Raw genomic sequence first — 26,099 nt, 5'->3', positions numbered from 1 at the left:
AATTACGTGGTCTGTTTGGTGTGCAGGTAGTAGGTGCGCACAGCTGCTGAGTTTGAAGATTTTTATGGATATCAACTTCTTTATTATGAGAACACAACTTACTCCTTCATCATTAACACTCTGTTCTCATAATAAAGAAGTTGATATCCATAAAAATCTTCATTCTTATGTATTTCACTTCTAAATGCCCTTCAAAGACTAGCTGCTGAGTTATCAAACCAGTCTTCAGACCACCCATCTGGGTAGTCGGCTGAATGTTTGGCGTAAGAAGTCGTCAACTTTTCAGGTGAAAGAACCATAGTTACATAGTGTGTCTTCCTACGAATACATATAGCTAAATCTTCACTTAGTAATTTCTCTTTTTCGCCAATTCCAAAACAGTGTACATGTGTAACTAGTCGAGTATGACAAAGTAATCAAAAATTACCTCGTAATGAATCAATATAACTATATACCACAGTCCAGCTGTCCGCGAAACATTGTCAAGAACAAACAGAGAAAACAACAGACACATATACAATCGTATTAATAGATGTTAGCAAGGTAACAGGGAGTGATTAGGTGAATGTGGTTTCACACCGCTTTTAGCAATATTCCTGCAATATCACGGCGAGGGACACCAGAAATAGGCTTGGCACATTGTACTCATGCGGGGAATTGAACCAGGGCCTTCGGCGTAACAAGCGAACACTTTACCCACTAGACTACCCCACCGCCCAAGCTGTGTAACAGATTTAGGCGACATTCAGTTACATACAGTCACTGATCAACCAGTGACAAAGCTTTATGGTTCAAAGAGAATAAACGACATCATAGTCATGTTCAGATAGTTACGAGAATGATTTTCATGTATATTTCTGGGTGTAGTTAAACCGTGTGTGATGAAGTGATTATCAAAACTGTTTAATTAATATATAGTGTAGACAACAACTGGCTAAGGACACGCCCTTGCGGCACGCACCTGTCACATTATAAACACCATATTTGAAACGTCAAGATGAATAAATGCCATAATATTGAATAGATTATTCACCTTTATTCATTGTAAGTACCACGCCTGTTTGGAGATTATATTGAGAGCACCCGGGCCATCTATAGCCACTACATTGTTCCTTGTCAGTGACAGTGGCACTTGGAATAATTATAACGTTCTTTCCAACCTAGGATCGTGTTACAGTAAATTGTGACCTGATTTCTAAACAGTAAATTGCTAAGATTCAGGCTAGGATTGATCATTTTGATCAATTTGTTGTCTAGGGTTCACACCTTGTGTCTCAGTAAAATGGGCCTTCATAAAGTGTTAGGTTGATATTCAACATAAACCTTTAGTTAGGAGGAAAACATATACCATGTTTGGTGACGTGATTTAACCTTGGTTGGACTGTTTCGCCGAACTGAACCCACTTTAAATCCAGCATTGATCACTGTGCAACATGTATTTGACCAACCTACCTGAATTCGTTATTACTATGTCGACTTGAAGATATTGAATATTATTTATTATGAAATAACTGAAATTTACTTTGTCCTTTCAAGATTAAATATTACACGGTAATTATACATTTTCTATTATTCAAATACAACATACTATGTATAACTAGATGTTATTCCGGAAAGTAATCTTCGCCCATCAGTAAAATATGGATATAGCGCGACACCTGTCAGTGTACATGTGATATTGTGTGTAGATTTGAATTGATCAGATTTTCCCAGTGTTGACAACTCCTAAAACATGTGACTATCCCTGAAATATTTATTACAAAGTTTTCTCTGACAAAGTAAGAAATTACAACATTTACAAGTATTGTCGTCAAAGTTCGGTAACCAAGGTATCCAGATAACCGGGTTCGTAATGCAAACAACCTACTTTAGAGGAACTTCGTGCAGGAAAATCAGTCGTGTGGGTGTAAGTAACATATGCACTTTAATTGACTGATCGAGGGTTAAGAGTTTAAGGAGTATTATTGACAAGGTGTCAGAAATGTAATTTCGTTTGATCAATGGGTAAGAGTTAAAAAAATCTACAAGAAGTACTGTCAGGCTAAAACCATGGGGATACACATGCTGTCGGCATATTGTGAAGTTAAAGTTTCATAAAGTCACCTAGCCAGGAGAGAAAGGACAAGTTGTTTTCTTTAATCTGAGATGCTTCATTATTGTTTTCCAGATGGAATAATCCGGTTAAACTTTTTAAAATAAAAAAAAAGAAAGAAACGAGACGAAAAAACCGTTGTGAAAATATACTTTCAAACATTTCCGTCCACAAATAGACTTTAGTGCATGAAATTTTACACTAGTTTAGAAGAAGGTATTGTCTATACAACCAAGTGGATACTGAGCGCCATGGTGACGACATAGCACGACTCCGACGTCGGGTTTCCTGGCTCTTTCAGCCTGTTCTGTACGGTTTGATCAGATTTCGTCTCAAGTCCACGCACCCTGGCTGCTGTGCTCTCACCCGTGGCAGTACGATCACGCAACTGTAGTACCCGGATGTAACGATCGTGGGCTACAGTGGTAACTTGAGGTCTGCCTCTACGGGGGCGGTCATTTGTTATACCTGCTTGGTTGCAACGAGCTGCAAGTCATGATCTCTTGCTCACAACAACATTCAGACGCAATGGCGGTATTTCGTGTCTCAGAGTCAATGCATGACGTAGTGATTTGGTCTTAGAACTCTTTCAAAACGAATGTGAATTTCTGAACATAATCTAGTTTTGTATTACCAGACAGTGAATGATGCTCTTTGCTGCACAATTTCAACTGGAAGGGTATTTCTGGTGAGTCGTAGCGATGCCTTTCTTATCCTTGTAAGAAATCTTTGAGAAAACGAACAGAACATTTTCAGGTAAAATCGATTTTCTAATTGTGAAATTGTGTTAAATAATACCATCAACACTTTTGTTAAATATTTTGACGATTGCCTAAACACAATATGTAGTTAATAGATTTGGAAAATACGAACTGTCTATGCGTTTCCTCTTTGGGATAGTATAGAAATTCCAGTATCGCCGCCAACTACATGTAGTTCTATATTTATAGGAACAGGCAGAACCTTTAACACTTATAGGTGACTTTTACCGACAAACTGAAAATACAGTTCATCTCATGCAAGCAAGAACCAAATATGTAATATATATGAGTGACTGAGTATGGTTTTCCGCCGCTTTTTGCAATGTTCCAGTACTATCATGACAGGGGACACAAGGAATGTGCTTCATACGATGTAGCCATGTGGGGAATCGAACCCGGATCTTCTGCATGACAGGCGTACGCTTTAATCACTAGGCTATCCCACCGCCTCAATATACCTCTGAACATGGATACATCTCCTACTTGACGCAGACTGTCAGCACTGTTCACTCTCCCATAAGTCTTGTAGAACTACGTCTTATAGCTTATGGGCGTATTTGAATTGCACAAGAGGTTCAGATTTTTATGTCAACGGCAAGATCATAATGAATGCTAAGAATATTCTCACCACACCCTTGTCGCACACCCATATTGCGTTCGGGTTCATCTGTGAAAGGTTGCCAAGGAACAGAGACAGTTAACCTTTATGTTAGCCTATATGTATAACAGGTTATCAACGTACATATACTTAGGCTCTTCACATTGTTCCATATTTTTGCTAGTGAAGGGTTGATGGCCTTTTTTGTCCCACCATGAGCTTTGTATTGCCGTAAATGGCATGATCAGCAAACTGAATGTATTTCATACGAAGAAAAGGTGGGCGATCTGTTTTATGCGACGTAATTGACTCTGTTGCGTTGCTTACGTAAGTTCTTCAATGATCTTCTGATGGAGTCGAATCCAGGACTATATCTTACAAAGATGGGAATGGTCTTTCTAAAGGAATAAAAATAACTTAGAATGCTCAAGCCATCGGTAGCCATCAATTATATTCTAACTGTTTTGTTCTCGTAAGGCGATGAGACGTCAGCTGAAGTCAAAAGAGAGCGGACTTTCTTTCAAGTATAAGAATCAATAAGATTGTTGATGTAGCCCTGCGTGTGTGTGTGTGTGTGTGTGTGTGTGTGTGTGTGTGTGTGTGTGTGTGTGTGTGTGTGTGTGTGTGTGTGTGTGTGTGTGTGTGTCCATCCTTATCACCTTTTATAACATAATAAAGAGAATATGCTAGGAATCCGTTCACTTGACAAATTTAATCGATAAATGGTAAGGGTGTGAATATTGATGTGGTGTCACACTTCAAGCTAGTACTTGACCCTGTCAGACTTAAGTGGCATGCTTGTGTGTTTCATGATCTGTATAGAAGAGGGAGGGCGGGGTAGCCCAGTGGTTCCATTGTTTCCTCACATGGAGACAATGTGTGAATCCCAGTTCTGGAGCCCCCGCCGTGTTATTGCTGGAATATTGATAAAAGCAGCGTAATACCATTCTCATTCAATCACTTTGTAGAGATCAGTACCGGTGTCGACCCGACATGGGAGTTTAGTTTAGTTTCACGCCGCACTCAGCAATATTCCAGCTATATGGCGGCGGTCCGTAAATAATTGAGTCTGGCCCAGATAATCCAGTGTTCAACAGCATGAGCATCGATCTGGGCAATTGGGAACCGATGGCATGTGCCAACTAAGTCAGCGAGCCTGACCACACGATCCCGTTAGTCGCCTCTTACGACAAGCATAGTCGCCTTCTATAGCAAGTATGGCTTGCTGAAGACCTATTCTACCCCATATCTTCACGTGTCCATGGTTGTTTAGATGTCAAGGATGACGATCGCGGGTCAAGCTGACCTCCGGTTTGCCTGTAGGCTTTACTATTAGGACATTTCCAAATTTGATAAAGTTAGTATAATTATGTCCCATTGAATTTCCTATTACCCCGCGTTTGTCTGCTTGGGTTTGTTTTCACCATTTTCAAGATAGCAGTCTGAATTTTCAACATACAAGATGCTGAATAAAAGCATAGCGTGGTCATAATAGGCTTCCGTAGGTATGAAGACTACAGAGAGCAATCTTTTCAATTTGTTTTCCTTTCCCCAATCCGCTAGGTTCGCTGATTTAGTTTGTCGTTCTGACAATATATTCTGCTATATGTGTTACGTTTTACATTTTGACGGTTAATCGGTACGACCTTCACCTTTATCGAGAACGTTCACTCCGGTGCGTGGGCAGTATATCTCTTCTTATGATATATGTGTTGTCGTGTTCTGAAAAATATGCCCAGCATTCAGTGACACATCTGGCATGACCACGACTGCTACGACTGTGATACTAAACCACCAGGTCACTGTCAGTCACAGCGGTAAACATCCAGAAGATCAGAAGATCAGAAGATCAAAGATTATGAATAAGAGTCATTTTTCTTCACGTCAAGAACCGATAAGAACCGGGAGAGTCAATATTGATCCTGTCTCAACACGTGGTACGGTACAGACGATCTAGGTTACACTGGGACACCTCACATGTAGTTCAAAGCCGTCCAATCATGTGTCGATTTATTTCAGGCTGGATACATAAACCCACCCCGGGTGGGAAAGGCCGATATGCTCCCTATCTCTGAGGAAAGAGGATTGTCTTAAGGCACAACGCATAGTTTCGATCATTTCATGTTTCTCCTAGCTCTGTCTTGTCACCTGAGTTATTTATCTGAGAGGACATGTATTTACCTGAGAGGACATATATGTAAAATCTATTGTTATATGGATTGTTTATACATGTTGAGCTGGGTATCAAAGGGAATTAAAAACGTGGCTTGACAGTCATGTCAAGGTTTAAGCTGTTTTGTATTTCAGGCCAAAGTAAAAATAATCGAGACTTGTCCTGTGTATTGAAAATTTATTCCACCTCTGATAGCATAATACTAAATGACATTTGTGTTGTGTAACGCAAACTGGTGCCCAGTGGGCAATGGATCTTTTCTTTCCTCAATGAATCTTTTCGTTGCGAAACAGTTCAAGTAGTCCTCAGTGGTACATGCTGGGTTGTTTGTCCTAGGTTATCCGACCAAGGCGGATCATAGAGAATCTGTTCAAATCAGGCGTTATTCGATACAACTGGTCGGTATAATGATGATTTGGTTGGTCCATATAACCATCAGTAACAACCGACGTGGTATTTAATCATCCTCCAGGTACGTTTTCAATGGTTCTCAATTATACTGCTTTCAACCGTGGGATGTCCCACTGAGTATGCACTTTCGCCTCCAGCAAATACAGGGCACCATGCTCCATCTGGACCAGCTTAGTCCTCTCAGCCTTCTCCATTCTCTGAAACACCTTCACAATAGAGGGTCGGCTCGTCTGGACGATCCCTCGAAATAATCATTCATCCTCAGGCCTTGGGACGGCATCAACCAAGGTGCTGGTCACGTAGTGATGGAACTTTCTGTGGAATGGTAGCGGCGTCGTTTATGAATTCGATCCAAGTGTCTTTTACCATGGGTACTGGAAGAGTGGGAAGTGCTGCCGCTCTTTTCATTCAACTATGAATCACCGGATCCTGCTGATGGTCTTCAGAGCTACCTGATATTCCTGCGGATTGTTGTGTGGGGACTGATTGTTAACAATCTGTCCGACAGAAGTACGATTGCAGAGGCAGCCACTTTGGACACACTTCCAGTGCACGTATGTCTGTCGTCTGTTGTTGAGTCGATATGGGTATCCGTCCAAGATAATCTGTTGTCCTCCTTCCGGTGATGCGGAGAATTCAGCTTTCTTTGAATTTGCGGGGTGGTGGTGTAGCCTCGTGGTTAAAGCGTTAGCTCGTCACGCTGAAGACCCAGGCTCGAGTCACCACATGGGTATAATGTGTGAAACCCATCTCTGATGTCCTCCGCCTTGATATTACTGACGTATTGCCCAAAGCGGCGTGAAACCATACTCACTCACTCTTTGGATTTGCCATGATTGGTTACATTTTAAAGCAATACGTTTCTTTCTCACTTTGAATAATCTCACTCATTATGCTCTTTCGTCTCCCTTTTCGTGTGAGAAGACTCTTCTAAAATTTAAACATAGCAGGACAATTACTTTTTGCTGCCCTAATATTGTTTGTAGGCATAAGTGAGCACTAATTCAGCCCCTCCTGTATTTGTAAGAATTCCGCGGCAAAATTAAGCCCATTTTTCAATATTCTGCAAACATTCTGCGGTTAAAACATTCAGAAAAATCAACAAAAACACTATACAGACCTTCATAGTTTAATTCTCAAACAAATTCAGTCGGCAGTACACATCACATATTTTTGTCATCAAACACCGTTTGAGAATTGAACACTCGCTGAAAATTATTTCTCTCCTCAGCCTCCAGTTTCATACAAATAACAATTTTATATTTAAACGAAATCTGAAATAATTTCTATGTTCAAAATGATCGATTTTGAGAACGTAATTGCAATGTCAAATTCATCTAATTTTATTTGAAACATGCCTAAATCTTGCTTATTAATAAAGTAACTTTAATCGTAATTATTTGGAAAATGTTATCACATTTTAAATATGTCAATTCGTTTTATGTGTAACCGATCCTACTTCTGACATTAACTAATTTTCGTTTCGACTGTCAGTCAGTTTTCACTTAATTATTAAAATATGCAAATTCGCGGCAGAAAAGTGGCAAATTTTCCCGCGGACGAGACGTTTTTCTGCATAGAAAGGTAAATTCCGCGATTTTTTCTATAAGCGCGGAATCCAGGAGGGACTGATAATTGGAACAGTCTACTTCTGTGCAGGTAAGTGTATCCCTGTCACCGCAAATCAGGAATGTGTTAAACTTTCTACACTACGGTCGTTCCAGTGGTGTCGGGAATACGCTAGAGTGCCATACCAAGCGAATGTACAGGTGTACTTCCTATTACCACTCCTCAACTTTCGCGTTAATGGGCTAAATCAGGTTCCGGCCAAGTCGATGTCTGTTCAAATGTTTCAGAAGTGTAGTATCCATGCTAACATCACGAAACCGGCCTCTAGGATTTCTTGTGAACGTCTCTAATTAGTCAGAATGGGGAAAGTATCTGCATTTCCCGAATTAGTGCAAATCAGATAATCCTGTTTAGATATCAAACATAACACGGCAAATGAGTTCTACTGCTTGTTTGAATAATAATTACTAATAATCCGCTTTGTGAAATTTTATTTGTTCGAGAATTTTAACATGTTGTTAACGACTGTGACAGTGCGTGTAACACCAACTAAGAACAACTTAGGCCCCATCTTTTTAAACTTGCACGGTGATTGATTTGATATGAGAAAGTTTGTATCTAAAGTGAGTGAGTTCAGTTTTACGCCGTAACCAGCAATAGTCCAGCTATATGGCGGCGGTCTGTAAATAACCGATTCTGGACAACCCAGTGATCAACAGCATGAGCATCGATCTGAGCAATTGGGAACCGATGATATGTGTCAGCGAGCCTGACCACCCGATCCCGTTAGTCACCTCTTGGGTCTCTTAAGCCAATATTCTAACCCTGACCTTCACGGGTATTGTATCCAAAGAGTGAAGATCCTTTTCAATAAGTAACAACGTTGAACATATGGTCATTGTCCGTAGCCCCCTACCTTGATATCACTGATGTCGTCACCACAGGAGCTACAGCGTTAATAAAAAATGCCAACCCGTTATACCGGACGTTCCCCGGACAGGATGTTTGCAAAATGCTGTGACCCTTTACGGGATAAGATTAAAAAGTTCAATCTTTGTTTAAACTGGGATAGGTTTCAGAATCTTAATGCCGGGATGTTAGTCACGTTTCCTGCTTTAATGACATTCTTTACAATACCTGCTACAACCGGTAACCTCTTCAGTCGTTCACGAATTGGTGTGTGTTTGTAAAAAATAGTATGGGTAATCTGATATAACTGTGTAGATATATACCTGTTTACAGGTGTGTTCAGGAGGAGAATGGGTTCTGTTTTCTTTCACCGTAGTAGTGATGTGCAGTGAGTGCGTGTGTGCGTATGCACGTCAGTGCATGTGTGTTTCTGCTTGTACCGGCCAGTTGTATAGTGCAAACCACTGAAGTAACAATGCCTAGTTTCGGATGGATATCGCCTTCAGACAAGGATGTTTATCATTTTAATATCGAGCGACAGACAAGTTTACATCAGTACCATGTCTCTTGGTATGACATAGTTAGAGTTTTGCACCGACCTTCTTGGAAGACTCGCAGTCCACTGGGCTATGCCTTAATCTGACGGCAACGAATTCCGGGTTAAACGAAGCAGGTCCTGTATTACAGGGCTCTGTTTGTGTGAAAGTTTATGGTTTCAGCCATCTAGCTTCGGTATAACAGCACGCACTGTTAATCCATGTTTGAATTAAGCATAAAATTTGAGATATTTACATATATAAACGGGTGAGTGAGTAAGGTTTTATGTCTCTTTTTTCAACTTTCCAGCAGATGGAATCCCGGGTAGATGGAATGTCGGGAAGATGGAAGTTCAAGTAGATGGAATGTCGGGAGGATGGAATTTCGGGCAGATGGAATGTCGGGTAGATGGAATTTCGGGTAGATGGAATGTCGGGTAGATGGCAGAACACCTGAACATGTTATTCACGACCCGGAGGTATACGTCACACTTATAGGAGGATGAAGGAAGAATAAAGAGTGAGACTTTTCATGGTGAATGGCGTGATGGACAGTAGGTTCCACTTATCAACTAACGACACAAAAGAAACAAGAGAAAACACGATACAGACAAACAGAAAACAAGCAAGAAGAAAACGGAAACAGAAAGCAAAAAAAAACCCAAAAAAACCCCAACCAACCAACCAAACAAAAAGAAAACAAAAAACAAAGCAAACCAAAAAATAAACAAATAAAAACGCCAACGACGGCAATTATAAATTAATAAAAACATATAAAAAGAAAATTTGTATGATAAAATCAACAACACCATATTTCGATAACATCCCCTAGACAGGCGGATACTGAATTTGGAGAAGAATCCACACACAGAAGAAAAAAATGTGTGTTTCTATAATATGGTGAAATATCGTTGTAACACCTTCCTGGACTTTGATCAGAAATGGGTGTGGTCCATGTAGAAAATAGATCATAACGCTTGGAAGTGCATGGAATGTATCGTGCCCTCGTCACCGTATCAGTCGTTCACAAAACCTCCAGGCGGGATACGTGATACGTAATTTCATCAACGCAGAAATTTTCTTAAGCGATATGAAGAGAGTGAGATTAGTTTTTCGCCGCTTTTAACAAATTTTGTTCCAGCAAAATTCACGACGGGGGACATCAGAAATGGGTGCCATACATTGTACCCGATTCCAATTTATTCGGTATATAGACCAACGACCCATGTACAACATAACACAAGATAATCATTATAATGACAGATGGGGGTTTCTGAGAAAGAGAGCTTCCTTAATAAACTTTGCAACATTTGAGAAAATGTATATATTTATTATAAATTTATGTTAGAAGAGCTCTAAATATAAACGTCTTGGGCGAATTACAGCAATATCTTGGCCTCTATATATTTTGATCTAAGATCTACACACATAATATGCAATTTACTACAGAGATTACAATTCTATAAATTCTAACTGCACAATTTAGTTGAATCACAACTACAAAGGAACAAAGAAATTCACGTGTGATTAACACTAAACCAAAGCCTTCACTAAATAGTAGGTGTTTTACCAATGATGCCCATGAAATAAACTCTTGTCTTGCTTTCGACCATCATGATTTGCTAGAAAATAAATATAATAATTATAATACTTTGATATTATAACCCGAACTCTCCCAAACATCCATTTTTCTGCTCCCCTTAGCTTACCACTGTTTATAAACACTAATATCTCTTCCTTATCGGAATTTATTTGACATTTAATCCCCATTTAATACTATAACGCTTAAGTAAATCAAGTTTTCTCTGCAAAGCAACAGCACGGTCATCAAACACACACACGTCATCTGCATAAAATAGCAATAATATATCCATACATGCTTGACCTACAAAAATACCCCTAACATTGGATTCATACAGCGTATTGTCAAGTTCTGCAACGATTAATGAGAAGAGCAAAGGGCTTAGTACACGTCCCAGTTTCAGACCAATCAATGTATCAAATTAACTGGATGTCAACAATTTATTCATTTTAACAGCAGATTTCACTTTTGAATTCATATGAAACAAAACATTAAATCATCATGCGGGGAATCGAACCAGGGTCTTCGCCGTTACAAGGAAACGCTTTAACCAGTCGACAATCCCCTGGAGAGATATTGAAGAAGCTTCTCAATGTCATGTCGGCATGTATTGATCTGTTGTTCTGATATCAAATAAAGAGTGTTTTATCGGATCCTTTCTTACGGAGCACCTGGTTCTATATCTGGCCGATGTTTAAACATGGATTGATGAAACACGATCTCTTTAATTGATCAGTTTTTGGCTTGCTTGATGACATCATAACCTGGCGCATGGACCATTGCGCATATTATTGAGCAGAAGACTGTCTTGCCCATACACGGATGTTTTCAGGTCATCATCGACGATTCTAGAGTAAGTAAGGCAATAATAAAAAGTAATATTAGTAATAGTAATAGTAATAAAAAGTAATATTAGTAATAGTAATAGTAATAAAAAGTAATACTCTTAGAATGAAAATTCAGGATCGGTGGTGCAAAATGTATAGTAGGATATGCCTACACTTTTCGCTAACACCCGGTGTCTTGAATGAATGTGTCTACAGACTATCGAGACTGCGCATGACCTGTGGCCCATCCTCATGCCACACGACAATCCGAGTACATCAGAGAGTGTGTAATTCCGTCAGTGTCAGAGTTAATAGGAGAGCCACATTTTAGTTTGTCAGTTCGCCAGTGCGTTGGTATGTTTCAGTTCGCCGGGACTTCCGTTCACAAAGAACTAAGGTGATCGTGGGTCACAAAAGTGACCTTAGTGCAGTGCTACATAATGGGAGTTAAGGTTAGCCTTAGTAAAGGTTGCTTCTTGAAAGGAGCCCCAGAGCGTTAGTGTCTCACTGTTTCTGTGAGTTACTGTGTTTGTATATCAGTGTGTTTGTGTGTTAGAGTCAGTTGTAATGCTTGAATGACTTAAAGAACACCATTAGCAATAAAGTATTCCTCTGATACCCCGAATGTCACCTGCGGGATAAGGAGTGACAGACTCCACCATTGTACATTTATTGAACAATTTGTCAGTCACTGCACCCACAAAAGGGTTAACCATAGAACCAAACACACAATGCTTGTTGACCTCCATATGGATATCAAGATGCACTGTGCACAATTTATTAATAATAATAATATTATTAATGTTTTTACTTGATTTTCAAACCCACTCGTCTCTGCCTCAAAAATAAAGTAAGCTTGGTGAAATCGCCATGGCATGCCTTTCTATGCCCGTGTATCTATGCTCAGAAGTTAACCGATCGGGTGGACCTTGAACGGAGAGCTTGTATTGGAGCAGTGATTCAATCAATATGGCTATTTATGCGGGAATCAATAGTTACTAGGATCTGAACGTAACGAAATGGATTAGAAACAATGACATTGCTAGAAATGTATCAATAATTACTCTGTACTCCCTTAACGTAAAAACATCAGCGTTAAATGACGTGTTAGTAATGGAAACGTTTAATATTTATCCTATTCACCCAGGTCCATAGTCGTGGTGGTAAATTTGTCACAAGGTACAAAACACGAAACATTGATCCTTGTATTTAAACTGATGAAAAAAATCACCAATCCAAAATCGAAAAGCATATTTGAACTACTTAACAATACACATATTTCAAAATTGTTACAAACAGAAACACAGAAACCATTTTATGATTTCCAAATCAGGAACAACGACTTGCACTATTCATCCCTCTATGTCGCAATGCAGTTGTACATTGACGACATAATCCCCATATAAAGCACCTTATCACCTACTCTGTTGGCTACCCCTTACCCGCCAGCGACACACCCCAGCCACTTATCTTGGGTGGAGTAAACAATCCCTCGGGTGGAAATATTCAAAGACGTTTCATACTTTGCCGTTCGTGCAGGCAAGAGTTACTGATAACAGCGGTTGCCGGCTACAAGGTCGGAACGGACGTCTTTCTGGGGATTATTTGCACATTTCATGGATAGTATTTAGCATGACAAGAACATTAGGATTACAGTTTCTTCTTCTGGTGACATTTGTAAGTATTGGGCGTTTATGTAGGTATTTGTTTAAATCTTGAATATTTTTAATAATTTAATGTTTAGGTGACAATAATCTTGTCCTTGGTGAGTCTCACAGTCTCACGGGGACAGCACAACTGAAAGACGAGGCTAGGAATGAACATGTCGTGTATTGCCTCCCACATTTACACTGAATATATAATCTTATCGATGAACAAGGAAAAATTCACATTGTCAATGTTCACCGTTGATTGTCTGTCTGAAAAGGGTCCATAAGTTGTAACAATCAAAATGGTGGTAACAAATATATGAATAAATCACTGAAAATCGGTAATGGAAAAGGTAAGACTGTACGTGCCACTTGCTCCTCCATAACTGTAAGTCTGTGTTAGTTGCCTTTCATCATTTGTGTCTCAACCATCCTAGAGTCGATAACCTACTCGTCGTTATATCACAGGGCATATTGTTGACCTATGATATGAGTTGACTTGAATCAGGCAGGTCATATTGTTGACCTGTGATATGAGTTGACTTTAATCAGGCAGGTCATATTGTTGACCTATGATATGGGTTGACTTGAATCAGGCAGGGCATTAACGGCAGACGATGCTTGTAATGCAGCAAAAGGTTATATCGTTGTTAAGCACAATTTGGCTTTTTCTTTGTTAATTCAAAAATCTGTATGTGCTTGAGCATTCAGTACTATATGTGATAAAAAGATTGAGACTCTGCCGTTGAAATCTTATACATGTGTATATGAACATTAAACCCAGAATATGCAAGGGTGATGAAGTCGCCCACAATGTAAAATAGACACAGTTTCTCAGAATGTCCAAAGATCTCAGAGAAGGCAATTTTGAAAAATGGAAATCAGTGTTTGCTTGTGGGACATCAAGCATACGGCTTAGAGAGAATCAATATTGAGCAGTCAATAACACGCCAGTTGGCGCAAGCAATGTATAAACCCCGAAGACAACCTATCGAAGATTCTGGATTTCATGTACAGCATTTTCAGTTCAGCTTGGAACATGGTGGTCGCAAGGAAGTCATCCGATTTAAGTGTCACATTTCACATATCGGTCCGTATATGTTACGTTAACTCAGCTCTGAGTCACAATCCATGTTATCAGCATGACTGCATGTAGACAATAAGCATGTGCATACAGGCATTTCTCGCATGTTCTTCCGAGACATTCATGAATGGAACTGATTGTTTTTGGAAGGATATTTTGCAACTTGCAGCGTTCAAAGGATATATGGACTAGAAAGAAACATCATGAAACGTAGAGCCTCTAGTTTTTTCTAAAACAGTTCAGCAAGCGTTCGAAAGGCTGAAGTCCGAACTTACATTCTCTTAAAAACCCTGATGCCTTGCTTAACAATTTTAAATTTAAACTGGCAAAAGACAAGGAAAATACCGATATGTTTTATAGCAGTTTTGTTTGCATTCCTTACGACGTGTCACGATGCACTGACGGTGAGTTGAAATCCAACTTTTGACTTGATTATGACCACTGTTGGCATCATGACATCATCGGTTGGCACCATCAACGACCTCATTGGTCGACCTTACATCGCGACGGCGAGGTAGTGGAGTGATTACAGTGTTTGCTCCTGACGTCGAAGGCACTGGTTTGATTCTCCAGATGGCCACGTTTCTTGTGTTTCCCGTGAGGTGATTCTGCTAGATGACTGAACAGAACCAAACTCACTCACCTCACTTCAGGGACACCCCGCAGGCTCTCAGTCTCATTTCCCCCTCCTCTAACCCCTACACACACGCACGCACGCACACACGCACACACGCGCGCGCGCACACGCACACACGCACACACGCACACACACACGCACACACACACGCACACACAAACACACACACACTTACGTCGGGATATTGGACTCGCACTAGCACATGAAAGAAATGCACGTTTGTTAAATGGTGGAAAGGTATTTGGTGTATTCAGTAATTTTTCTATTTCAGTAATTGTTTTTTTACCTTAAAAGACAGACACTGGCACGCCGTGTTTATTATGAAGTCATTATGATAAATATGTTTACTCAAAGTTTAGCTTTGTCTTGACACCCCACAAGGAGCTGAAAATGAAAACCGAGTGCACCCTATCCCATTGTTTGAAAAAACAGCCGAACGGGAGGCTCGGCGCCGGTGGTTGTATCTTGTATCTGACCGGCAGTTTTAAATATTTGTGGGCACTTGTGACCTTCAGTAAAGTATCTGTCAGTTATTCAGTTATCTATCATTTTTCAGTTGCAATCTTTCCCATAATGTTTTTTCTATTCATTTGGGAATCATCCATGATTCATCCTGTTACGATAACTTAGAGTTTCACTTCCTGGTATTTGCGTGTAGGAATGTCAATGCCAGTCTTTAACAAAAAAAAGTGCTCTCAGCGACCGACACGTTGCTAACAGTGTATTTTGTTTTGATTGGTTTGAATTTGAAATGGGTCTGCAAATTTAATTCAGGGCCTGAAGGGTTTATGGCCTTCAGACGCTGTTGGCCATCTTGCAAATTAAAGTCTTGCAAACACTGCTCTGTTGTTTGACCTGTGTCCAGTTTCACAAAGTGACCGTAGAGCTAAGGTGATCGTAAATCCCATACTTACAGAGACTTGTGGCAGTGGCAATGATATGATGGCTTTGTGAAACTGACCCCTGGGTAATGACGTGAAGAACTATGGTCATGCTGCTAGTGTATGGAGACTGCCTGGGGCAGTTGTGTGGGTATGTGTCGTGGAATCCAGGGGCGGTGAGGTAGCCTAGTGGTTAAAGTGCCTGCTCGTCACACCAAAGACGCGAGTGCGATTTCCCTTACTCGTAATCGGCTCTTTCGCCAAGCGACAACTTTATATTGCATACCTTTTTCGCATGTCGAGAATGATATTCAACTTCTTGTATACTTTCTGTTTAAATTTTGAAACAGGTCACTACAGTATGGGGTACAGGAAAGATCCAGGTGACATTTCTGGGATATGACAACCCAAGTGGACAGGAATTAGATGGAGGCTGTTGTGACGGAATCGACACAGCAGGATGCCCGGTTGGAAAGTGTGACCACAGCTTGGAGTTCTGTATTACAGACAAGCAAGGGTAATGTAAAAAAATTGATTTCAATCTTCTGCAGTCATATTGAATCGAGCATGTTAGTTAATAGTTTTGGAAGTTTCTTCTGCAAAATTTCTAGAATGTGGGATGCATTGTAGAAGAATAATGTTTCAATACACATGCCAAGGTTATGGGCGGCTGATGGAAAAGATATAATTACAAATATACTACCGAAAATCAAATAATTTTGGATAGATGTACTGAAGGTATGGTCAGAATTTATTAACACAGATCTCCAAACGGCATTCCACGCAAAGGATATATTTAGCCAATCATTATGGTGCATTTATAACATGTTAATAGAACGAAAACCGGTTTGTGTTAAGAAGTGCGAGGAAAAGGGAGTTATCTGAGTCACATTATAAATCAAAATGGTATTATTCACTCCCTTGAATATGTTAAAAGTAGTTACAATACTGGCAATAATGTCCTTGAACAGCTTAGAGTTAAGAATGCATGCAGTACTTGACTACTTCAATAAGATATATATGTTTGATAAAATGCTTCAAAATAAACAAGTCTATCCCATTTTACCGTTTGGTATAAGTTTATTGACTAAATGGAAAGAAAAATATTTATTACCAAACGCTATGCGATTTTACCTATGGTAAAACGTAAATGGGAAGAAATATTAGGAAGACGAATAAATGGGAGAATATAAATTAGATTGAATGCCAAATAGATGTACACAGACTGTAACTTATAAGTATTTCCAATGTATGTTTATTCAGCATATTTTAACAACTAATACTTATTTTCATAAGGCTGGAATAAAAAGAATCACCACGTTGTACACTGTGAGCAGTAAAAATGTTAAACCAAACCTCAATCAGATCCAAAATATGATCAAGGTATATTACAAATCATGTAAATGTTTTGCCTTTTCACCCGTTGACCAAGCTATTTGTTTCACATTTGGGTCATCTCTCCACACTGTTCTAGCACAGTAATATACAACATGCAAAGATTGCCTAAACCTATCGCGGGCTCACATGAAATAATTATGCGACGATGGACTGTTATCAGTCATATATTATCATTACTCAGTTAATGTTTACCATATACTTCCACGGTGACTTGGAAGTTTGCTTGCAGTTAGGTAGGTATTTGATACAAAGGTAGGTATTTGATACAAAGGTAGGTATTTGATACAAAGGTAGGTATTTGATACAAAGGTAGGTATTTGATACCAATTGCCTGTTATACCAAGCATGCACGTCGTGGAAAACTTTAAACAAAAAAAAAACTTGATGAAAAATGATAATCATGTGCCGAAACAGATTCAGTTGGGCCTAAACAGGAGGATAGTGGTAAAACAATTATGAATGGACCACTGACTATTACTAGTGAAACAATTATGTATGGATGTTTGATTATTATGAAAGGACCACTGACTATTAGTAGTAAAACGGTTATGAATGGACGACTGACTATTACTAGTGAGACATTTGACTATTACTAGTAAAAACAGTTATTGCTGGACCACTGACTACTAATAGTAAAACCATTAGGAATGGACCACTGACTATTACTACTAAACATTTTATGAATGGACCACTGACTATTACTAGTAGAGCAATTATGTATGGACGACTGACTATTGGTAGTAAGAACAATTACGAATGGACCACTGACTATTACTACTAAAGCAATTCTGAATGAACCACTGAAGATTATATAGTAAAAGACACAAGTATGAATGGACCACTGAATAATGTTGATAAGAACATTATGAAGGGATCAATGAACATTGCAAGTAATCACAATTATGAATGGACCACTGACTATTACTACTAAAGCAATTCTGAATGAACCACTGAAGATTATATAGTAAAAGACACAAGTATGAATGGACCACTGAATAATGTTGATAAGAACATTATGAAGGGATCAATGAACATTGCAAGTAATCACAATTATGGATGGACCACTCACTATTAGTAGTAAAAACAATTATGAATGGAGCAGTCAGTATTAGTAATGCACCACTCCATATAAGTGCTAAAAACAAAAGTAATGGATCACTCAATTAAGGGAATAGAAACAATTATGAATGGGTCACTCAAATATGAATAGACCACTGAACATTAGTGTTGATGCCGTGTGTTCCAGAATTTTTATATATTTAATGCAATGGGCAGGAGGCCGCCATATTGACCAGACTGCACCCACATATGCATGTCTCGGTGGCTTGGTTGATGACTATCACTGTACAGACTGGTTCAGACTCGAGTATGTACAGAGCGGCTTCATGCACATGTAGCGGTATTTATTGTGCGGAGTTAAATAAACAGTTTCAGGGTACTCGGTGTTATCTTCATGATGTTACCACTGCACACGACCTGATAGGTCATAACTGTCATTTGCTCCAAGAATTCAATCAATCTAGCAACGTTGGAATGTTGTCGACGCTAATATAGTACTGTCATCGTGTTGACAGCTGTACTAAACTGTTACTACTGTTTACAACTGTTTCAGTGTTTACAGCTGTAGTAGAATGCCAGTTTAAAAATGTATTCGTATTGACACTTGTAGTACCTCCCCAGTGTATATATGTTTTCATGACAAGACGCTGTATAACTGTCTATAATATCAGGGTATGAAACACACCAAAATGTCAGGTGAACACAGGGATGGTTGGATGTAAAACTTGTGAGCCTTGACCAAAACGTATCTGTCCGGAAACAATTTAGGTTTGACAGTATAGTTTATCATCCAACTGGAATTCATCATTTAATTTTACAAGTTAATTAATATTGATTTATAAACCTGATCGATGGTGAATTTCATACATGTCTGAATTTGAGCATGTGGGAGTAAGTGCTGAGAATAACTGGGCAGACAACATTTCGAACGGTGTAGACTATAATACCATAGGTGTGGTACAACAACGTTATGTAAGTGTCTATAATACCACAGGTGTGGTACAACGACGTTATGTAAGTGTCTATAATACCACAGGTGTGGTACAACGACGTTATGTAAGTGTCTGTAACACCAGAGGTGTGGTACAACGACGTTATGTAAGTGCCTGTAATGCCAGAGGTGTGGTACAACAACGCTATATATGTAAGTGTTTGTAATGCCAGAGGTGTGGTACAACAACGTTATGTAAGTGTCTGTAATGCCACAGGTGTGGTACAACGACGTTATGTAAGTGCCTGTAATGTCAGAGGTGTGGTACAACGACGTTAAGTGTAAGTGTCTGTAATACCACAGGTGTGGCACAACGACGTTATGTAAGTGCCTGTAATGCCGCCGGTGTGGTACAACAACGTTATGTAAGTGTTTGTAATGCCACAGGTGTAGTACAACGACGTTATGTAAGTGCCTGTAATACCACAGGTGTGGTACAACTACGTTATGTAAGTGTTTGTAATACCACAGGTGTGGTATAACAACGTTATTTAAGTGTCTGTAATGCCAGAGGTGTGATACAACAACGTTATGTAAGTGTCTGTAGTGCCAGAGGTGTGGTACAACGACGTTGTGTAAGTGCCCGTAATACCACAGGTGTGGTATAACTACGTTATGTTAGAGTCTGTAATGCCAGAGGTGTGGTACAACGACGTTATGTAAGTGTCTGTAATGCCAGAGGTGTGGTACAACGACGTCATGTAAGTGTCTGTAACACCACAGGTGTGGTACAACGACGTTATGTAAGTGTCTGTAATACCACAGGTGTGGTACAACGACGTTATGTAAGTGTCTGTAATACCACAGGTGTGGTACAACGACGTTATGTTAGTGTCTGTAATGCCAGAGGTGTGGTACAACGACGTTATGTAAGTGTCTCTAATACCACAGGTGTGGTACAACGACGTTATGTAAGTGTTTGTAATACCACAGGTGTGGTACAACGACGTTATGTAAGTGCCTGTAATGCCAGAGGTGTGGTACAACGACGTCATGTAAGTGTCTGTAATACCACAGGTGTGGTGCAACGACGTTATCTTAGTGTCTGTAATGCCAGAGGTGTGGTACAACAACGTTATGTAAGTGTCTGTAATGCCAGAGGTGTGGTACAACGACGTTATGTAAGTGTCTATAATGCCAAAGGTGTGGTACAACAACGTTATGTAAGTGTGTGTAATGCCAGAGGTGTGGTACAACGACGTTATGTAAGTGTCCGTAGTACCACAGGTGTGGTACAACAACGTTATGTAAGTGTCTGTAGTGCCACAGGTGTGGTACAACGACGTTATGCAAGTGCCTGTAATACCACAGGTGTGGTACAACGACGTTCTGTAAGTGTTTGTAATGCCAGACTACGTTATGGTAGAGTCTGTAATGCCAGAGGTGTGGTACAACAACGTTATGTAAGTGTCTGTAATGCCAGAGGTGTGGTACAACGACGTCATGTAAGTGTCTATAATACCACAGGTGTGGTACAACGACGTTATGTAAGTGTCTGTAATACCACAGGTGTGGTACAACGACGTTATGTTAGTGTCTGTAATGCCAGAGGTGTGGTACAACGACGTTATGTAAGTGTTTGTAATACCACAGGTGTGGTACAACGACGTTATGTAAGTGTTTGTAATACCACAGGTGTGGTACAACAACGTTATGTAAGTGTCTGTAATGCCACAGGTGTGGTACAACGACGTTATGTAAGTGTCTATAATGCCACAGGTGTGGTACAACAACGTTATGTAAGTGTCTATAATACCACAGGTGTGGTACAACGACGTTGTGTAAGTGTTTGTAATGCCAGAGGTGTGGTACAACGACGTTATATAAGTGTCTGTAATGCCAGAGGTGTGGTACAACGACGTTATGTAAGTGTTTGTAATGCCAGAGGTGTGGTACAACAACGTTATGTAAGTGCCTGAAATGCCAGAGGTGTGGTACAACAACGTTATGTATGTGCCTGTAATGCCACAGGTGTGGTACAGCAACGTTATGTAAGTGTCTATAATACAACAGTAGTTCTGGGCCATTGTACATGTTGGCAGCTGATAACTGTCTAGGAATCAAACTAAGATGTTCACTTAAATGCTGTACGAAAGCTATATTTTTTGTGCGCTGGACGAGTCCAATATTTGTAGTCAATCTGTACCAATAAATTTGCATCCTGTTTATTAACAGAAAACAGATCGACTGCTTCACAATTGATGGTCCACCAGATCGGAACAGCATCACAGATCAACATTCAGAAATAATTAATGTCGATGTCCGCGAGGTAGGGCTTTTCTTTCACATGCTGGGAGAGAGAGAGAGAGAGAGAGAGAGAGAGAGAGAGGGAGGGAGGAAGGAGGGAGAGAGAGAGAGAGAGAGAGAGAGAGAGAGAGAGAGACTTTACCTCTTCCCTTCATTTCATATTGTATCAACAAGCAAGATTTAACGAACAGGACAATTTACTTCTTAACCCAGTCGCCATGCCTTTTCATTTTAGGAAGAATATAATTTGACAATAAACGTGACTGATATGAACACCAACGGTAAAGTTCCAGTGGACGTCATCAACGTCATGATCAACAGAAACAGCAACAGAATCAATTTTACAACACTGGGCACTAGGAAGAACAATCCAACCAAGTAAATATGCGTCTTTCCATTTCATGTTCCATTGATAATACGATGCAGCTGGTAATTTAATTTAATTGATTTTAATTAACATTAATTTAATATGAATAATATATCGCATTTTAATTCGATTTACGTATATGTATGCCCTGTTCCAGGTAGGTTATGCTGCGAACGTATGTATGACAATTAACTTGTTCTCCATTTTGATTGGCTGATTGGTGGTTAAAGCGTTCGCTCCGAAACACAGGTACATGGGTTCCCACATGGGTAAAATGTTTTAAGCCCATTTCTTGTGACGCCTCCTGTGATAGTACTGTAATGTTGCTAAAAGCGGTTTTAAAATTAAAAGGCTCGCTCACTGGTTTCACATTACAATACTGTTTTCCAATGTAGAATTACGCTATCCATTGAGACGTCCTGCAGTCAGTATTTCTATCTGGACAACTGCACGAAGCACTGTGTGGCCGACGATAACTGTAATGGTCACTACACGTGTAACCAGGACACTGGTGATCTAGTGTGTAAGACTGGGTGGAGAGGTCCTACATGCACGGAGCTCATACCAGGATCTCCGCCAGACTGCTCCATTTATCAAGGTAAGCACATGTGATGTGCATTATAAAGGGTGAAACTGTGGTTAGTAAGTGCCAACGTTCAGTAATGTTCTTTGTATTTCATACTTTATTATGATTCTGTAACTTTTAAATCAGTTAATGATCTCTATTAGGTAAAAACATTGTCTATGTTTTTTACACTCGCTCACTCGCTCACTCACTCACTCACTCACTCACTCACTCACTCACTCACCCACCCACCCACCCACCCACCCACTCACTCACTCACTCACTCACTCACTCACTCACTCACAGATCCTACTTTACTGTTTTAGGTTCGGATTTTGTGTCAAGCAGCTGGTCCGGTATGCTCACTTGTCCAAATGACACCAGGAAATTCAGCATGAACATTACAAAACTTGAGAATAAAATAGCCGACATCAATGGCTATGTAACAACTGATCAGATTACCACTGCCGTGACTGGAATATTCTCTAGTGCCAGACATAGTTTAATTCTCTATGATGTGTCTGGTAGTCTAACCGTTGATTCCACAATGCACAATGACACTCGCATCACCGGAGTTGTAAAAAGCGGAGAAACTGGCTGCAATGTGGATTTGCATAGGATAGAAGGTTGGTACATGTTAATAGTCAACATTATGTACGTTTCAGTAAATACTGGTTTAAGGTTCCACTTAATAATTATCAACTCTGTGTTATTTTAGATATTGAAAATACTATTAATATTTAGATATTGTTTTAAACATTTGTTCACAGTTGATTAATTGTTAACAGGATATTTCGATGCATGCGATAGACGAGGCACCTGCATTCGATATGGTCAGAAGAGAGACCAGTTCTATTGCTGCTGTTACGATGGTAACTACATATCAAGTGCCACTGAGTAATATCTAGTCATGACTAACGTAATATATTATTAATAATCTATTGTATAAATTATTATACATCGAAGCTACAAATAAAGGATGTGAAAGCCGTTATCACCAAAGGTTATTAGAATATTAATATTGAGACAATTCTAGATTTGTACATTTTTTCACATCGTAATATACATTCATCATCATCATCATCATCATCATCATCATCATCATCATCATCATCATCATCATCAAGTTCTTGTCTTAAGAAGTCCATATGGTATTTTGGATATACCGGATATAGGCACGAGCCAGCAAAGTAATATGTATGTTTGTAATGATATTTTGTTCTGTTTTCGATATGTAATGTTCTTATAACACAAAGAATTACTCAGTCAGACATGTGCCTGCAATTACAACACCTTGGTCTGCCCTCCGGAAATGCCCAGTTTCTAAGGTCAAGAATTCGGAAGAGCGTATAGGCAAGTTTCTTTTTGTTCTGTGAATACATGGACAGTTAAATAGTTACCCCGGCAACTCATGCCCTGGTTATTGCAGGGACCACATCGTGCAAAATAACCACTACACCCACAACAACGGTAAAAACATCGACATCACCAGAAAGTTCCGGAATGACTACCTCAACTGAGACAACTACGACACAAACAACGACAGATACCACTACAGACGGAACTACAGAAACTACTGTCAGCACCACTAGTTATTCTTCTCAAGAACCAACCACCAGTTCCACAACCCCACAAACATCAGCATCTCAGTCCACATTGGGAGAGGTGTCTACATCAGACTCAACATCAACTTCTACAACAGCCACGACAGTACAGACAACTGTAACAACTTCAACACCAACCACGACCGCCTCAACAACTCCAACGACTACGGAAAAACCGACCGTGTTTGAGCCTACCTCTGTGTACAAGCTGATTTTTGATGCTGTAGAGGAGGAGATGGATGGAGAGGAAGACAATCTGGTGCAGGTCCTGAAGCTGGCCTGGAAAGAAGCTAATCTTCTACACTGTAAGGCAATATATATGTTAAACACCTGGTCTGTATAGGCGACATTATACCCTTGCATTATCCGAACCATAAGGTATTAATTAGTGTAAGAATGTTATTTATTTTAAGAAATAACGTTTGTGTTTGAGGTAATGGAAATATCAGTATTAACTAATACTGTTTCGACCCCGGAATTGCATAATTTAAGCAAAAGGTTGATGCAATCACCACCTTAATCTTGTCTTTGAATGTGGATCTAAATTATGATCAAGTCTACGAAATTACCTTATCGGCATCAAAATGTAAATCAACGTTGCATATGTAAATTCCGTCAATTTGGCGTCTCAGTTTTAAATGACATCTCTAAATTGGCGTATCCTTTTCGCACTATGGCACATTATATTTTACAAAATTTTATTTTGGCAGTGCCAGATCAACATGCCTACAACATCAGCATTCTGAGTTTGAAAGGTGCCGTAGGAGGGAAATCGTAAGTATTGGTAAAAACACTTACTCAAGAACATCATGACCACTGGTTTGACATCTTTTACACGTCATGCCTTTAAGAATACGAAACACCTTAAAATAATTTCAAAGTTATGAAAATAACAATTTTACAATAAATTGCAGGCTTCTAATTGTGGAGATCTCCTACACTGTCAGCATCAATGTTACTGGCGTCAACATCAGTCTTCTTGTCACACCAACCAAAGCTCACCTTACCAAGGCTCTACAGACTTTCTACCACACGGAGGTGTACACTGGTGTGATCGTCATATACCTAGAATACAGCTTCTCCATCTTCATCCGCGGACGTCCACCATTGGTCGACCAGTATCTGGAGATAAACCAGGATATATATGACATGTGGAATACCACAATGGGTACGTTTGGTTCTGTCGTGGTGTAAACACACTGTATGAAGGAAGGTGACAGATACAAGTATACGCGGCCCTGTTCCGCAGAGCTAAGCTGATCGCAATTCCTTAACTGGTGCATACACTAAAGACAGTAGTAGGGCTAAGATCGTTTTGTGGAACGGGTTCCTGCTGTAGACTTTGGCATAAGATATTATGTTATCAACTATCTGTTACAATGAAGTAGAACCGTAAGTAACTATGAATATAAAAAGATAAAACAAAAGTAATTTAATTGATAACAGTACGCATTATCTTGCATAGTTCACACCAACAGGCGAAGTATAGGAAAACAGACTAGCATCTTGGTCTGTATCTAGATATTAAACACCTAGAACGTTCAACCTGCCGAATGAACAGCGCAAGAATATATGAAGACACAAGTTAAGTGACGTCATGGAGAATAAAAAGTAGTACCGCTTTACACGACCACTACTAGTCACCACCAGATAAGTGACAGATGGTGGATAGATATCGTAGCATCGGATAGCTGTCCTGAATATTCTATCTGGATATGTATTTCTTACAAACAGTTTGACAGGGCAATAAACGCTGGCAGTAACACACGAGCTTGCCTTGTAGCATGTGGTCTCATGGCAACGTGCCAGTGGGTAGTGTCTGTATACTTTGTATTAAAACCATAATTTATGATTTGTGAAACTTGTCGAATGATGTTTTTCAGGCACCGAAAATTTCACTGTGGAAGCGACAGAGGAATACATTGGAGTTAATGGGTAAGAGAATTTCTTCTGTAGAGTGATAATTCAGGGTTTTTTCCAAAGTACTAATAAAGAACATTTTAATTACACTCTGTCGGACCCTACCATGCCATCTGTGACTTTTACATTGACTATTTATTTCCATTTATCCAACGATATGATAACAATTGGTTCTGATTTACGCCCTTTCAGCGGTAGTTAGACTATATTATGGCGGAGGACACCAGAAATAGTTTTCA

The 26,099-nt window shown here is 39.6% G+C and overlaps 1 protein-coding gene across 1 annotated transcript in view; it reads right to left on the bottom strand.

Moving 5' to 3' along the window:
• LOC137292046 (protein jagged-1a-like) overlaps window positions 1-23,484 on the bottom strand; it is a 37,404-nt gene extending 13,920 nt beyond the window's left edge. Inside the window, exon 1 of the mRNA XM_067823598.1 lies at window positions 23,403-23,484. Within this exon, the coding sequence (XP_067679699.1) occupies window positions 23,403-23,484 (82 nt within the window). The remainder of the gene's footprint in view (window positions 1-23,402) is intronic.
• Between the last annotated feature and the right edge of the window lie 2,615 nt (window positions 23,485-26,099).

This window comes from Haliotis asinina, chromosome 7 (genome assembly GCF_037392515.1).
Source record: "Haliotis asinina isolate JCU_RB_2024 chromosome 7, JCU_Hal_asi_v2, whole genome shotgun sequence".
Classification (NCBI taxonomy): Eukaryota; Metazoa; Mollusca; class Gastropoda; order Lepetellida; family Haliotidae; genus Haliotis; species Haliotis asinina.
Note: the sequence above shows the minus strand (reverse complement) of the source record. Positions and strands in the feature narration are given on the sequence as shown.